Genomic DNA, 17,071 nt, shown 5'->3' with positions numbered 1-17,071 from the left:
ACCTTGTCATCTGTACTCTGTTTAGACAGTAGTGTGCGCTCTGGTCCTGGGCACCTAGAGTTTCTGGTCCCTTTGGGGTCCTAGGGATGTTGAGAAGTGGAGCAAACTCTGCTGCCATGGCAGAACCACCTTCTTCCCTCTGCTCTGCTCTGGTGTGGCCTTTATACTCTTCCCACCTCTGTGTTATCATTTCCTAGCAACCTGTAGGCTGGTGACCTTCAAATGCGTGTGAAGCACTAAGTCTCTGTGACCTTGGAGGTCGCAGCCGGAGGAGCCGCTGAGATGGTTCTTCCAGATCCCAAGAGCAGCAGTGTCTGGATTTTTGCCTGGCTTTGTGTGGCTGATGAGACAGGGTTTCACTGTTTAGTCTAGGATCACCTTGACTAAGAGATGCTGCATCTCCTCCTCAGCCTTCCTAGTGCTGGGGTCACAGGTGTGTGTGCTGCACGCAGCAGCAACCGCTGTAGTCTTTTGCCCTGAATTTGCTCTTTGTTCTCAGGCAATTCTTCCTGATAGATTTGGTAGAAGAGGTAGCAACTCCAGCAGGTCTTGCAGTTCTGTTTATGACCAGACCCTACTGCTGCTGGTCAAGACTGGGCTGTGACTCATGGTGGCCTATTTGACTATGAATAACATCTTGTAAGGCCTGAAACCATCTTCCTATCTGGAGAGGACTGAGACTGCATGTGATTGAGGCCAATTAACCTAAGCAACATCACACAGGGCCATAAGACAGGGTCATTCACAGAGCACAACACAGGAATATTTGCATATGAAAACTCCTGTCGTCCCAGGCTCCCAAATCTGCTAGACTTGAGTTCTAGTGGGAGCTGGACATCAGGTTGGGAGGATGAACAGTAAGGCAGGGTGGGGCGTGTGAGGAGGTCATGGCCTTCCTGTGCACAACCCACTTGGGGCTAGCCAAACAACTTTAGGGAAAGCTGCCAGTTCTGTGGCCTTTAGGTGTGTTTGTTCCTGTTTCAGATGATGTAACTGAAGCTGGAATGGGGCCAGGGCCTGCTGGGGCCTCACAGTTGGGGAAACAGGCGTAGGGTGGGTTTGGGTGGAAGTCTGAGCTCAGAGCGGGAGCTATTTGCTGCTGGTGCTGACCCTGCCATCCCACATCTAGATAAACTGCGAGGGGAGATCAACAAAGTGGTGAACAAATACATTGACCAGGGCGTGGCCGAGCTGGTCCCTGGAGTGCTCTTTGTCGATGAGGTCCACATGCTGGATATTGAGTGCTTTACCTACCTGCACCGAGCCCTGGAGTCCTCCATCGCCCCCATTGTCATCTTTGCATCCAACCGAGGCAACTGTGTCATCAGGTAGGGCCCCACGCCTGCTCCAAGGCTTCCCACCTTCCTTCTGAACGAGTGTTCTCCTTGGTTCGCATGCCTGCATGCCATGAGGCAGATGGGGAAGAAGCAAGGGTATGTCTTGGTGTTGTTCTGATGAGGAAGGTCTTCCCAGGGGTCTTTTGGGCTATGGAGTGTGCGAAGTAATGGTCGCATAGGAGCTGGTCTTTAGTGGGATGTCATGAGCTAGCTAACTTCCTGTCTCCTGCAGAGGGATAGCTATTGCTAGCTTCACTGCAGGTGAGGGAACTGAATGGTGTAACTCTTCCCACGCCAGACCTTTCTTGAGAGGTTCAGTAGAGCCCTGGAGAGTGGGTCTTGGTACAGTCTCTCCTGTGTTAATACAGCCCCAAAGCTGGGGTGGAGGGGTTTTCCAGACTCACTTTTTCCTAAGTACTCTGAGCCTGAGCTGCAGAGAATGTACCAGCTTTTGTCTGAGGCCCATGTCAGGTTCTCATGTGCGGTTTTAGTGCCCTAGAGGTTTTCTGTGGTCCTGTGGACAGTCAGGGCTGGTCTCTGCAGTGCTGGGATGTGAAGGGCTTCTTTTCAAGCCCACAGCAGTTCCAAGAGACAGTGCCCTGGGGCTTTGTGATCTTGACAGTGGTCACTGGAGACACTATGGTCCTATGGCCCGAGAGTATTCAGGACAGCCGAAGCCTCCCAAACTGCTGGCTTGCCTGTCCATGATGGTGGGCCATATAGAATGCCACTGGCCCTTGCTGGAGAAACTTAGTCTACACACTGAGATTGTCCACACCGGGTGCTGGTGGCCCTGGGGAGTAAGTAGTCTGGTATTTGCTGTGAGCGTAGTGCATTACAACAGTAGCCACCCTCAGTTATGTCCCCCTATGCACTGTAGTTACGATATGTTTGTGGTTCAATTGTAGATGGTGGCATTGTGTGTTCTGGCACCCCGTGATGCCATCTGGATAGGAGCATATCACAGGTGTGTCCTGTAGTCTTGGGGAAGCTGCTGTGCCAGGTCCAGGCTGGCTGCTGGGGAGGCTCAGGGCCCCTGGTCAGCATCTGTAGACTCCATGTGGGCCTGGCTCCGGAAGCCTGGCACCTGTGGCTCTGCTGGACACTTGCTTGCTTGCATAGCTTCATCTGGGCTCTCAGTATGGACACATGGTGCCCCCTGCTGGGAGCTCTGCCAACAGAGCTAACCGAAACCAGCGGGTGCCAACAGAGGCTGGCAGCTCTTGGACCCCGTTGCCAGGGCTATCTCAAGAGGAAGGAGCCCTTGATCCCAGCCTGCTTGTGAGAACCAAGCTCTAGCCAGCTGCATGAACTCTACAGAGTAGGTTGGTGCTGAGTACCAGCTCCGTCGTGCTGACATCATCCGCAGGAGACCCACCGCACTGCTGCTCCCATTGACTTGGGCAAGCAGGGCCTGGACTCTCACCACGTAGGCACTTGGCTTAGGTTTGGGTGAAGACTGAGTTTCAGAGTACACTAGTGTGGTTAGGATGCTAAAAGACAGAACTTTAGGAATATCTACACAGTGTGACAATCTGTAACAAGTCGTCATAGCCTTCTCCCTGGAGGAGCTGCCGACCTCTTGCACCATCAGCATCATATCTGACATGTTGAGGGCTTGCTCCTTGTCATGTTTCTAGAGTCTCTGTATGAGCCCCTATGGAGTGGTGTCAGGACACCCTGCCACCCAAGGACAGATGAGGCTGTCTCCCGGTGGTAGACTGCAGGCTGCAAGTGCTGCTGCTTAGCTTGCTGGAAAGCCCACATGATGCCCTCAACCCAGCTGGGCAGTGAATAGGTATAAAGTGTTGCATGGCATGGTGTGGAGCTGGCCTCAGGGGACACTAGGCTCCCTAGGTTGACCTTAGACGTCTAATCTTCCTATTTCCCAACTTGTGGGATTACAGATGAGCCCAGTTTCTGTTGTGGTTGTTTGCCTTTACTCTTGAGAGTAAACTATTATGTACATCAGTAATGTTTGAACATTACATGAATGTATTTGAGTATTTTCTACCATTCTTTGGGCAGTCTTAATCAATTTTTTTGGCAGTCTTTTGACACAGTTTAAAAATTTTATTCAAAACTCTTAATCTTTAGGGTAGGAGTTCAGCTCAGTAGAGCACTTACCTTGCATGTATAAGTCCTTGGTCTTCGGCCCCTGCCCCCAGTAACAAATTCCAGGCTACTTTGAAGTGCAGTCTGCCTGCTTTGTGCTTTGTTCTTACATAAGAAGCACTGTCTAACCTGAGACCACAGGCACATGCCTTTATTTTCTCCCAAGAATTTATAATTCGGCTCTGGATTTGTAAGTCAATTGGGGTTAATTTTGTGCATGGCCGATTCTACATCCAGCTGTCATAGAGCCATTTGTTGAGATGACCGTCCTTGCATGCATTTGTATGCACCACATATGTGTGTACAAGTGCCATGGAGGTCAGAGGGTGTTGGATCCCCTGGGACAGTTACAGGAGGTTGTGAGTCCCTGATAGTGGCGCTGGAAACCTAACTTGGGTCCGCTGGAAGAGCAGTAGGATCTTTTACTTAGGGAGCCTCCCCTCAGCCCAGAATGACCATTTTTCTTACCAAGTTGCATTGCACCCAAGCATACGGCTGCCCTTTAAAAATGTCTCATTGTGTCTACTGGGCCAGGGTCAGGCCCGTGTCAGGGAACTGCCCATTAAATTGCCCAGCTGTTTACCACACTCTTAGTTGTCAGGAAAGCCTTGTGTCACCTGTGTGTCACCTATGTCTCTGTCATTAGGGATTACAGAGAGTAGCAGTAGGCACTGATCCTCCATCAGGTGCATTGTTACTGGGAACATTTGATGATATCTGTAGACAGTTTTATTTTTCGTGACTCAATGCTGTGGGTGTTACACAGCATCTCACAGTGCATACGATAGCCTCTGACAGAACATGAGGGGTCTAGGAGTCAACAGTGGCCCAGTACAAGAGCCTAGAGTTTCCAATGGAAGAGTGTTAAAGAGGAGGTGTGTCACTTGCTCAAGCACAAGCTATGTTTCCAGAGGCCTTGCCTTATCTCTGCAGAGGCGCCATACTTAAGCTCAAGGAGCATTGCCCTGTGGGCTCACACCCCAGACTGCCTGGAAGCCCATTATCAACCAAAATCCATTCCTTAACAAATCTGTGATAAGGTGTGGCCCCTCCATTCCTAGGTCAGGGGTTGGGGTCGGGGGAGCTGTCACTGAGCAGGGTCTCTGCGCTGCGCTCATCTTGGATGGGATTCTGTAAACTGTTTCCCATGACCGTGTTTTCCAGAAGCATCTTTATGCTTGAGACTCAGCCTGGATGACTAAGTCCTGCTTGGCAGCCCTTAGTGACTTCTGAGTGGGCTGTTGGTTTATGTTTTAGCTTTAGGAACTCATCTATAAGAAAGCTCGTTACCCCATCTCATGTAAGTTCTGTTCTTTTGGGGCTGGGGACTTCATTTCTTGCATACATTTCCGTGAATTTCTTGCGGTGTTTTTTTTTTTTTTTTTTTTTTTTTTTTTTTTAAATCATGTTTAAATCAAAGACTGTGGAAATTTGACTATTTTTGGTTCTAGGCTACTTCAACATGGCAGATTTCAGATATTAAGATGTCCTTAGAACTCTGGCCTTCCCCCCTACCCACAATAAACTTTAAGAAGAGTTGAAAGGGTATTCAGTAACAAAAATTTAAACATCATTTTTAAACTTTTTTTTTTACAAGAAGATGGTAGCTATTCTAAGTACTGTGATTTGAATCCTGATAAAACTTGTCATGTTACAGTTCTCTCCTATTATTCTTGTATAGCTTAATGGTAACCTTGAACTCCTGCTCGTCCTGAGGCGCGGTAGTCACACAGGCTTGTTCTTCATGCCCGGTCTCGTGCTGTGCCGAGGATCAGACCTTGAGTGCCATGCTTGTTAGGCAAGCACTCTGCTGAGCAGGCCCAGTCCTAACATTTACCGTTTGAACCGTCTCCAACTGTAAAACTCATTGACATGTGACAAAACCATCAGTGCTATCTATATTTCCAAAACTTTTTTTTTTTTTTTTTTTTTCGAGACAGGGTTTCTCTGTATAGCCCTGGCTGTCCTGGAACTCACTCTGTAGACCAGGCTGGCCTCAAACTCAGAAATCCGCCTGCCTCTGCCTCCCAAGTGCTGGGATTAAAGGCGTGCGCCACCACTGCCCGGCTTTCCAAAACTTTTTAAAGGATATATTCTTTTTTTTTTTTTACCTTATGTGTATAAAGATACATGTGTGCATGTCTGTACACCACATGCATGCATGAGCCTGTGGAGATCAGAAGAAGGCATTAGACCCCCTGAAGCTGGAGTTATGGTCAGCTGTGAGCCACCACGTGGGTGCTAGGAAAACCAAATCACAGGGCCTCTTCAAGAGCAGCCACACAGAGCTTACACAGAGCCCTCGACACAGAGCTGTCCTCCAGCGCCTGTTTCCAGAACCTTTTCCTCACCTCAAAACCAAGACTGCTGTGGCCCTGATTAGCATCCCGTCCCATCCTCCCTGCTCAGGCTGCATCCCCTCTGACTTCCTTCTGTGCGTGGCCACTTTGTTTTCCTCGCATGCAGTCTGATACCCATTGGCCTCTGTGTCTGGTTGTTTACTACCGTGTTTCAAGTTTATCCTGCCATACAATTTACTTTCACTTAATTTTATAATAAATATACACTGATACTCACCTGTATGGAAAGAATTTCAAAGTTGATTTTTATTTTTTGCTTGCTTGAATCTTTTTTTCTTCTTCCTTTTTTGTCAGTGTGCACACGCTCACGGCACTGCACACATGTGGGGGTCTCTGAATTGAACTCAGACTATTGGGCTTTAAGCACCTTTGCCTGCTGGACCATGTTGCCAGCCCTGAAACCAAATATTTTGATATTAACAACTAAATTGAAATGGCATGCCTCGCTCTCTGTTATTCTAATCAGTTGTGTTATTTCTTGCAGTTGTGATGGCTGTTAGGGAGACTGATGGCCGCCTGGGTCAGGATGGCTTGATGTAGAACCCCACAGTTGCTCAGCGTCCCGTGCCGTGGCTGGGCTGGCTGTAGGGCACCAGCGTCTGCCCAGCATGTGTCCCGTCAGGCGGCTGGCACAGGCTGGCAGGTTGGCAGGCTTCCTTTCCTGGCTGTTGACTAGGGCTTGGCTAAAGGTTGAAAAGAAAAACAAAGGATGTAATTGGACAATTCTCAGGAAGAAAAGCATGGATGTGAGGGGAAACATTTGTGCCTCATTAGTAAGCAAGGAAATGCAACTCAATCAAGGTGTTCCCTTTTCTTTTTCTAAATTATAAAGCAGCAAATATTTAGGAATTAAAATGTTCGATGCTGTCTGTGGTGCTGAGACCAGGCCTCTCACGTAGCTGTGCAGGTTGGCACAGTCATCCACGCGATAGATCTCTGGGATGGTCAAGCCTGGGGATAATTTCAGAGGAGACAATTCATGAATGTATGCTGTCAAGTAGAAATTAGGTCTGGTTATTAAGACTAAAGCAACAGACAAAACAGAAAAATGTATACATTAGCGGTATAATTATAAAATACTCTTTGAAGGTTTGGCAAATAGCTGGGTCTGTTTGATTTTGGATTTGGTTTTGGTGTGTTCCCTTCCCAAACCGGGATAATAAAGCTGTTGTTCAGGGCCATCTGGCCCTGGTACTCAGGGATGCTAGCTACTTGTACTGTGAGTGCCTCCACTCATGTGTCTGTTTTCCAAGATGTAAGCATCCCTTGGGTGATGGGAGTGATTTTGGCCCTTGCAGGGGCACTGAGGACATCACTTCTCCACACGGCATCCCGTTGGACCTGCTGGACAGGGTGATGATCATCAGGACCATGCTGTATACACCACAGGAGATGAAGCAGGTAAGCACCGGGATCTCGCACTCCCCCCCTCTTTCTACCTGCTTCTGACCACTTGGCTAGCCTAGGCCTTGCTCTGCTCACTCTTCTGAGCAAATCCCAGTGTCCTTGAGGCTCTGACAGATGGGTTCTTCTGAGTGGACATTCTTAGATGGTTAGATTAGAGCCCATGGTCTTGCCCAGCTATTCCTGGTGAGCTTGAGAAAAGGGAGAAAAGAAAACATGGGCTTAGTGGTCACCGGATGCCCTCAGCCTGAAGAAAGGAGCAAGGAAGTATGATGTAGTTACTTGGTATGGTAATGCACACCTGCAGTTCCAGCACTCAGGAGGCTGAGGCAGGAGGATCACAGGTTTTAGGCATAGTGAGATCCTGTCTCAAAAGGAAACAAACAAGCAAACACAAGCATTCTGGGCCTGTACCTTGTTGCTAGACTGATTTTTTCCCAGCATGCACTAAGCTCCGGTTTTGGTTCCCAGTGCCACATAAACTCAACTTGGTGAAGCTTTCCTGTACTTGGCCAGCACTTGAGAAATTGAGGTGGAGGGTCCTCCTCAGCCACACAGTGAGGTGGAAGCTAGGCTAGACTTTTAACAGAACAAACAGGAACCCAGACAGATGAGCACACTAAGCGTAGCACACAGATGTCTCAGTGTTATATATATATAATGCCAGCGAGTGGCTGGGACAGTGGCTGGAGCATTGCGGTGGCTGTGGCTCTCCTATGGCCTGTGCAGTATTTCTCATTAATAGCACTCAGGGATTCATGGTGACACACCAGCAGATCTGTCTTCTCCCAGACCAGCTGTTAAAGGTCATAGTGCCACTTGTGAACCTTATTTAGGAAGTCAGCTCCATGGCCTGTCTAACGTCTTCTCCATTCCTGTGACAGTCAGTACCTGAGGGAATAACTTAAGTAAGGAGAGGGTTATTGTGAACATGGTTTCTGTGGCTTTGGCTTGTCATTTAACCTTGTTCTTTGAACTTTGAGCTCTATAGTGTATCACGAAGGAGACAAAACAGAGTAGGTGGCTTACTCTTGATGGGCTTGGGGTGAAGAAAGATAGGAAAGACTCGGGGGTCCCATTATCTCCTTAGAGGGACTCACTGGGCCAGCTTCCTCCCCCTGGGCCCCATGTCTTGAAATGGCCCATTGCCTACCAGGCCAGTGCTAGGTGGCCGCTGAGCAGGAGCAGGAGCAAAGCCACCATGCAGATCAGGAAGTGCTTGCTGTTGAGCTCAAAGCTTTAGTCCTGCCAAGAAGTGACACCCACTGTTCTGTGGCTTCCCTTTGCTGGCCTAGTGGCTCAAGTAACTGGGCACCTGTGGGAGCTGATTTTGGTTGTCAACTTGACACACCTTAGGAAGAGAGAGCTTCAGTTGGGGAATTGTCTCCCTCAGATTGGCCTGTGGCACGTTTTCTTGATTACAAATGATGTAGGCTGGCCCAGCCCATTGTGGGCAATGCTATCCCTAGGTCGCCCTGAACTGTTTAAGAAACGAGCTAGACGTCAGCCTGGGTGAGCAGCACCCCTCCATGTGTCTGCTGCAGTTCCTGCCTCCAGGTCCAGCTGAGTTCCTTCCCTGGCTTCCCTGCATGGTGGTCTGTGGCCTGTGAGATGTAATAAACCTGTCCTTCCCAAGTCACCTTGGTCATTGTTGCACCACAACGGAAGCAGTCTAGAATACCCTCTCTGGTAAAGGAGAGACCTACCTCGGGCTTTGGCCATTGACACTCAGATTCCATTAAGACGGTGACAGGAGACTCCCTGCTTTGCGGAATTATCACATGAATTTTGCGAGCTAGACAGTAACAGGGCTCCATCCTCAAGAGCTTTGTGATAACCAGGGTTTGCAGCTCAAAACTAAGCTAGGGTTCTGTCTGGAGTAGCTCACCTTGGATCCCCAGGCGAAGCTCCTCTAGAGTGCTGTCTTCCCCTCATACCTGTGCTGTGACTGACAGGCCCACTTGGGCCACTCCCCAGGCTGTTCTCAGTGGCTTCCTGTCTGGGTCTTGGTTTGGCCTTGGTGGCTTCAGGGATCCCCTCAGCCTTTTGCTGGAACTGGGGCAGGTTTTACACAGACGAGCTCAACTGAAAACGTGTATGTAGGGTGCCACCAGTGCCAACACCTCATAAACATCCCTGTGGCTTATTAAATGATTAAAGATCTCATTAATGAGCTGCCTGTTTCCAAGCAGCTGAGGTAGCGCTCTGATGATTGCTCTGGCCTATTGTAGAGACATTGAGACAGAGAAGCTTGGCATTATGGAAGGAAGCCAGGCCACAGCTCCAGCACAGCAGAGAGGTGATGCTCTGCTGAGCAGCGGCTGCTCTGCCGAGCTCTGGCCTTCAGTGTTGTATCTCTCTGGAGCTGGCAGCACTGGAGATATAACTAGAACCCTATGCATGCTGAGAACATGTTCTGCCACTGGTCTGCATACACCCCAGTCCCTCTTGTAGTTCCCAAAGACTCTTAAAACAGCCATTTTCAACTGTTGCTTTGAGGTCTTCCTTGTACAGCGGTTGGTCACAGATCCTTGAGCCATGTAGCTGTCTCATGACGGAGCACGGGGCATCCTTTCTGGCTTTCTTCCACAGCCCTCGAACCTATCTGGTGACTGCCTCAGGCCCCTCTGCTGTTTACATGATTGACGGCTGAGCCCATATAGACACTCCTGTCCTGATCCTTGAGGAAGACAGCAGATATGTTTGTGGACATACTTGAACCAGTCAAGAGGTTTCCCCCAATTCTGCGCTTGCAGCCTGTCTGGATAGAAGCAGCACCAGCAGTGCTGGCCTGTGGCCTGGCCACCTCTCAGGAGTGCATGCTGGCCTGCTGGCCTTAGCTCCAGGCTGCTTATAGTGACAGGATGACTCCTGACCCCTGGCAGAGTCCTGAGTTGTAAGACTCAGCACCTCAGGCTTCCACTCTCCTCTCTCTCTGTAGCCTGGTGCTAGGACTCAGTGTTTCCAGCCCCCATGCCTTTACTCTGGCTGTTTTTACAGCTTTAATTTAAACGACGGCTTCTTGATATCTTGTTTACGAAGCTGCCAGAGTGAAAAATTCTTGTATTATATGAGGCTCGAAGTCCTCGAGTTATCTCAGCCCCGCAACACACAACATCATTATCCCGCTGGCCCTTATCACTCAGTGCCGCTGCGCCCGTGGGACCCCGTGCCACCGCTGCACGTCTCACCGCCTGCTGGCTGCCCCTCCAGCCTCACAGGATACTCACTGCAACAAGCATTAGGCTCTCCATAGATTAGATATCTCAGCGATATTAGGAGGGCTGGTAAATCTTTAAAAGTAACTTTTTTGATTTATTTAACCATTGTATTTATCAAGCAAACAAAAATTTCTTCTCTTGCTTGAGTGCTCATAGGCGATGGTGCCAGAGCTGCCAGGGGAGGTTGGAACCTTGAGGTTCCCCGGCAAGGCTGGGAGTGACTCCAGTTCTCTGTAACAGTGGAAGAGAGGGCAAAAAGCTGGTCTGGGTGTGGGGGTACCCTGGAGCCTGATGATCCTAGCCCTGGCTGTGGGGGTACCCTGGAGCCAGATGATCCTAGCCCTGGCTGTGGTGACATCATTCAGATGGACAGGTTTTCCCCAGTGCTGGGGACCATCAGTAGGTCAGACCCTGGGTATCTCAGCCGTGTTCGATATGTAACCATGTTTTTTTTTTTTTTTTTTTCTCCAAAGATCATTAAGATCCGAGCCCAGACGGAAGGCATCAACATCAGCGAGGAGGCACTGAACCACCTCGGGGAGATTGGCACCAAGACCACTCTGAGGTGAGCCAAGTGGCGCCCGGCTGGAACCCTTCTGCTGTAGCAGGGGCTTTCTCCCGAGCGCTGAGGATCTAGAGATGAACTTTAGGATTCCGTCAGCAGGCCCCATGTGGGAACTCACACCACTGTCCTCCCAGTTCCAGCAGAGCAGGGAGGGCCTGCCCCCCTCACCCTCACACTGGGTGTGTACTCCAGAGATCTGGAGGCTGCAGCCCAGGGGATCAGTGCATGTGCAGTGTTCTCTCAGCTGTTCTTCCTGGGCTCAGAGGCAGTGAGTAAGTGGAGAAAATAGTTCTTCAGACCCTGGCCCTCCCTGTATCCCTTTACTTCAGGCTCTTGTTCCTGAAGTAAAGGGGGAATGGTCAGCTGTGTGAACTCTCAGTGATTGGATTTTCATGCCTTGGACCCGCATAAGCTTTTGGTTGCCTGTGTTGTTTCCCTGTATGTTAAAAGTCTCCATCTGAGCTGGCACTGTGCACACTGCCAGGGCGTGCGTGCTCTGAGTGTTAGTGTGTCCGCCGAAGTGCAGATGTGAGAGGAGCACTGTGTCACCTGCCCTCGCTCGGGTGGCCGCTCTCCACTGTGATGGCAGGAAGCCCTCTGCCACCCTTGCCCTGGGCTCACTGGAGCAGATGGCTCAGCCATGCCAGTGGTGTCCATGTACCTGCTGACTTGGGGCTGGCTCCCTTCAGTGGCCCCGTGTTCACTACTGTCATGTCTGCTGTAGGTATTCGGTGCAGCTGCTGACCCCAGCCAACCTGCTGGCAAAGATCAACGGCAAGGACAGCATTGAGAAGGAGCACGTGGAAGAGATCAGTGAGCTCTTCTATGACGCCAAGTCCTCTGCCAAGATTTTGGCTGACCAGCAGGACAAGTACATGAAGTAATGTTGGGATGGAGGCGCACCCAGAGACGGACCCCACACCGTGCACAGGGGCTCGCCTCAAGCATGCTTTGCAGTGTTACAGTTTCTTTGTAAATTATCAAACCTCCATGGTTGTTTGGAAGGATCCCTTCCCCCACCTAGCTTGTTTTCTAATAAAACTGAATAGGTTATTTTGATGATACTTCTCTCTAGGTTTTTATATTTTACTTGTGTCTGTGCGGTGTGTGTCTGTGTGAGTGTGTGCAGGTGCCTGTGAGGTCAGAAGACAGTGTCAGAGCCCCTGGAGCTGGAATTACTACGTAAGGTTCTTGGTTCTATCCCCAGCACAAAACATGGTGATTTATACATTACACACATACACAAGAATTGCAGAGCCGGTTTAGATTTATAATTACTGTGCACTCGGTCGGAGCAGGGAGTTGCCGTAACCCAGTATCCTTCAGGCGGCAGCCAGTTCATCAGTGAGCGTCAGAGCAGAAGCAGATGTTACAACTCTTCCTCCTGTCAGGCTCCTGGCTGTGAGATGCCCAGACATTCTGATGACCTGGGCAGTTCCAGACTGTTGGGCATTCTGACCCATGCCCTTGGTCGGTTTTGCTAAGTATTTTTCTTGTGATTGGCCTTGGTGTGTGTGTGTGTGTGTGTGTCCTGCAGCCCATCTTGACTGGTACTTTGAGTAGACACCACTGAGACTCTCGGCCCCTGGCCAAGGCTGCTCTCTCTGTGACTTTGTTCACACTCCATGTTCTGTGATGGGCTCTTTTGAGTAAAGTCTGTGCTAACCACACCTAAGGTTTAACTAAGGTTTAAAAGCTGTGTCTCCTCCAGGGCTGCCCCTTTACCTGTGGTTGGGAAGTCTGCATGAGGGATTGTCTCACTGCTGACCTGTTTAGTAAACCATCAGTGTGGATTCATGGGTGGTTGGTGTGTACACTGGATACCATGTCTTGAGGCAGTCTTACTGTGTAAACCAGGCTGGCTTAAGAGTTTTAGCAATCCTCCTGCCTCTGCCTTCTGAGTTGCTGGGATTGTAAGCACCACCATTCTTGGTGACACCATTTTGTCCTCATAGCAAAAGATCTTAGGAGATTGCTGTGGGTATTGAATTAAGCCTACTAGACAAATGAAGACATGGCATTTTAGGCCAAACGCACCCGCCCAGCTAGCAGGAGACAGAAGCCAGATTTGAGATCAGACTCCCTAGAGCCTTGGCTGGAAACTGAAATTTCCCTGCCTAGCAATAGTTGTGAATCTGAGCTTGAGCAGGTGAGGCTGTTGGGTAAACTGAGAGGGCTGACTGGTCAAGCCTCAACCTTCACAGCACCTGAGCAGGGCAGAGTGGTGGAGGTACGGCTGGGTTGAGGACAGTCCCTGCCATCCCTGCAGTCCCTTGCACCTGCTCTCCAGAGCTTTTAGTGAGCACTAGGACTGTGGCCTTGTGTTTTCTAACCACAGCCCCCGACTCCTGCCGTTCCTCCCTCTTCTGGGGTGTGACAGTGCTAGGGGAGGGGACAGCAGTGCTCTGATGGGAGGGAGATGGTCTGGCTAGGTAGCCAGGTTTGGTTATTTTAATTTTCCTCCCTTTCCCCAGCAAGGCCTGTGATTATTACATTAATCTTACAGGCGAAGTTTTTATGGCCCATCCCTTGTAGACTATGAGAAGTTTCTCCATCCATTGCCAGGCGGGGAGCAGACCCTGGTGGGGAGGAAGTATTTGTTACATCTTATCAGGCTGACACACAATCTAACAACAATTACAGCAGCCCCATTTTTCCCACTAGTTCAGCTCCAGCTTGAAAAATTGTTGTAATATTAAAGTCAGGCAGGATGGGGGCTGGTCACAGGAGGTGGCCACTATCCCAGCTCTGGGCCGGGCTCCTGGGAGCCTTTCCTTGAGCTCTTTGGTGACTGCTCATTCCAGGTGCAGTACCTTCTCCCAAAGCCAAGGCACATCCTGGCCTCTGCTTTGCAGATACCTTACCCCTTCAACCCTAGCCCTTATCCTGGCCCAACCCTAGACTGATTCAGAGAATACTCGGGGTTTAAGAAGGAGCAGCTTGCTTTCTCACACCAAAAGGTGGTAGGTCAACATGCCTAAGTATGGTAGCTAAGACATGGAATTGCAGGCAGAGGGCAGGACTTACACCTTGTAGCCATCCATCTCCCTGACCCTGGGCCAGCCCTGATTGGGCCGCTGGCCACACGTCTGAAAGGCCCTATCTTTGAGGAGCAGCAGCCAAGCTGGGATGTGAGGCACTCTGAGGCCACAGGCACTATGTGACTAGGGTTCAGATCAGAATGACCAGTTTCTGGTTCTTGTTACTAGAGGTCAGCGTTTGTGAAACAGGTGCAAGCAGAGGTCCAGCCCTCCGCGTTTGAATGCAGTTCTGTTTGTGCTCCATGCAGAAACAGGTCCTGGTATCCCCTAGAAAGGAGTAATGCTATTACCTAGTATCAGCCAGACAAGCCAGCTCTCCCATGGGACCCTGAGAGGTACACACCGTCCTCCCATCCCAGGATGCAAGTGACCTGGGGATGCGGGTGACCTGCGGCAGGGCCGGGCAATGGAAGGCGCGGACTGGCAGGGCTGGCAATCGCCCGCTGGCCCTGTCGCCCTCCCCGTCACTCGGCACCATGCTGTGATTAATGGCCGGGCCGAGCGCGCGTGCGGCCGTCAGCGCGATGGATGTGGCTGTCAGGCCGAGCGTCCGCGCTGACCCCCGGCCCCGGCCCGCGCGATCAATGGGCGGCGTGCGACGGGCGAAGGCTGGGCTGGCGCGATAAGATGGGCCGATGCGCGCCCGCCGATTGCCCGCTCCGTCACCCGCCGTCACCGGCGCCGTCACGCCGCCCGCGCGCGGGTCGGCGCCGTCAGCACGCGTGATTAATGGGGACGCGGGCGGGAAGTGCCGCCCAGACCCTTGCAAATACCCGCGGACCCCCGAGTGGCGTGGCTCGCAGCGCCCCCGTGTGGCTAGACATGCAGTCTGGGGGTGGAGGATGCTTGTGGGAAAACAATTGGGGTAGGCACATGGAGTTTGGCTTTATTATTATTACTATTATTATTGTTGTTGTTGAGCTTGGCTTCATCATCATCATCATCAAGTAGACCTGAACTCTCTATATAGACCAGGTGGCCTCGAACACAGGTTCCTCTGCCTGCCTCTTCCTAGTGCTGGGATTATAGTGTACCCCTGGTAGGATAAAGTTTTGAGTGGATAGTTTTGTGTTAATTCGGAACAAGGTGCAGAATTTGGACTGAATCAAAGGAGTATGCATGATAGTGCGTTCCACTTCGTGGTCCCTCTGTGCAAGCCACTTTACACTCAGTGTATTTCCTAGCTAGAGATGGCAGAGAAGGAGGAAGGGGAGATTAGAGATGGGGAGGAAGGTGCTGTCAGTCTCAGGTCCAGCCTCTGCGTTTCATAATGGCTGACCCTGTTCCCTCATCCTGAGTGATGTAGGAATGCCTGCATATCCTTGCTTAGAGTTCTGGTTTGCTTGTATTCTCTTTTAAAGCTTATAGTCACAGAGTAAAATCCCTAAGCCACAAGTAGGCCACTGTGAATGCTGACAAAGAGAATCTTCCTAACCCCTTGAGATGAAGAAATAATGTCTACTCACTTCTTCCTTGGGCCCTAGCAACAAACTAAAGTATACTAAAGACCAGGGACTTCCTTGGTCTTACAGAGCAAAGGGTAGAGAGTTACAGGCAGGAGTATGGGTGACCTTAAAGCAGCCACAATGGAAATGTGTACCCAGCAGGGATGGTGACTCCTCATGGCTGTATAGATGGAGCCTCTTCCCTAATACCTTCCCACCTGTTTTCTAGCCCCTCTTGGAGGCTCCGATGCCAAGTCGGTAGAATTAGGGCAGGATGACATTCAACTTATTGGGTCGGTTGGCTGAGTACCCAGGGCCTATGACCTTGTCTGGCCTCCCCTTGAAATAAGGAAGGTCACCAGTCAACAATCCCACCCGTGAAGATCCTGGGCAAGTGGGTCCAGCCCAACTGAAGATGGAGGCAGTTGTCTTGGAGGCAGTCTCGGACAACAGCTGCTTCTAGCCCACTTCGTTCAGAACAGTGTATGGCTATCCACCATCTATTTATTCATGACTGCTCATGTTTGCTTGGGCTCTCCCATTTCCCATGCATGTAGGACTAGGAGAGGACATGAACATTTAGTTCCAAAGGGATTGCTAGAGCTTTCCAAATGCATTGTCATGTCCTTGCCCACTGCCCCCCATCCTGTGTCTGTCATGCTTTGTCTCAATCTGTGTTTGTGTGTGTGTGTATGCACATGTGAGGGGGAGGGGAGTACAGGTTCTCACTGTGTAGTGTAGTCTGGGCTGACCTGGAACTAAGATCAGCCTGCCTCTCCATCTGGAGCAGTGGGATTAACAGTGTACATCACCACACCAGGCTCCTCCTTGCCCACTCTGAACATGAACAGTAATGGACACAATTGCTTTTGGTATTTCCCTCCAGTGTATCTTAGGGATTTTTCTGATGTAGTCCACACCCACACTCCCCACTATAGTGACAGTAGCCCTGGCTGGCCTTAAACTGTGACCCCTCTGATGGGTTGTGGGTGTTTTTAAATCTCCCTGAGGTGGGCTTTGAAGGATGGACAGGAGGGGAATACAGGTGATGGGCTTGGTAGACACTGGAAATTTATTGGGGGTATAAACTCCCAGGGTGGATTCTGCTTCCATTCCCACAAAGCTATTTGCTGGTACAATGCAATACCAGATGAACTGATCTCAGGTTTCAGCAAGGAGGGTGCGGGTACTGCCAGCTAAGGCACGCCTGTAGCAGTCCAGATCAGGGACTGGCACTCCTAAGTCCAGGCTGGGTTTTTGCGTCACCATGGAAGAGATTAAGCTCCTTGGTCTTCCCTAGACTTTCCTGAAGCTGTCGTCCGATCCAGCTAGGGCAGGCTGGGATGCAGGGAGGCAGTGGGAAGGAGAGCAGCACATAGGAATAGGGTTACAGGGAGCATGGGAACCTGGCTTATCAGCTCTTTGTCTCATTGCAGTTTAAGAGTTTATTCTGGCTCAGTCCATGGTGGCAGGAAGTCAAGGCAGCAGAGTTGGAAGCCATTGGTCAAGCTGCATCCAGTCACATGGCCACCCCTGATCTTCTAGCTTTCTTTTATCAGTCCTGGACCCAGCCAGTGAGATAA

The 17,071-nt window shown here is 50.5% G+C and overlaps 1 protein-coding gene across 1 annotated transcript in view; it reads left to right on the top strand.

Moving 5' to 3' along the window:
- Positions 1 to 12,066, top strand: part of Ruvbl1 (RuvB like AAA ATPase 1) — a 32,918-nt gene extending 20,852 nt beyond the window's left edge. Inside the window, exons 8-11 of the mRNA XM_085840357.1 lie at positions 1,130 to 1,328; positions 7,111 to 7,213; positions 10,911 to 11,002; positions 11,727 to 12,066. Coding sequence (XP_085696483.1) covers positions 1,130 to 1,328; positions 7,111 to 7,213; positions 10,911 to 11,002; positions 11,727 to 11,886 — 554 coding nt within the window. The 3' untranslated portion in view covers positions 11,887 to 12,066. The remainder of the gene's footprint in view (positions 1 to 1,129; positions 1,329 to 7,110; positions 7,214 to 10,910; positions 11,003 to 11,726) is intronic.
- Positions 12,067 to 17,071: the final 5,005 nt, after the last annotated feature.

Source organism: Mus caroli, unplaced genomic scaffold (genome assembly GCF_978045245.1).
Source record: "Mus caroli unplaced genomic scaffold, Mus_caroli_1 scaffold_7, whole genome shotgun sequence".
Lineage (NCBI taxonomy): Eukaryota > Metazoa > Chordata > Mammalia > Rodentia > Muridae > Mus > Mus caroli.
The sequence above is the reverse complement of the archived record's forward strand: the minus strand, read 5'-3'. Positions and strand labels throughout refer to the sequence as shown.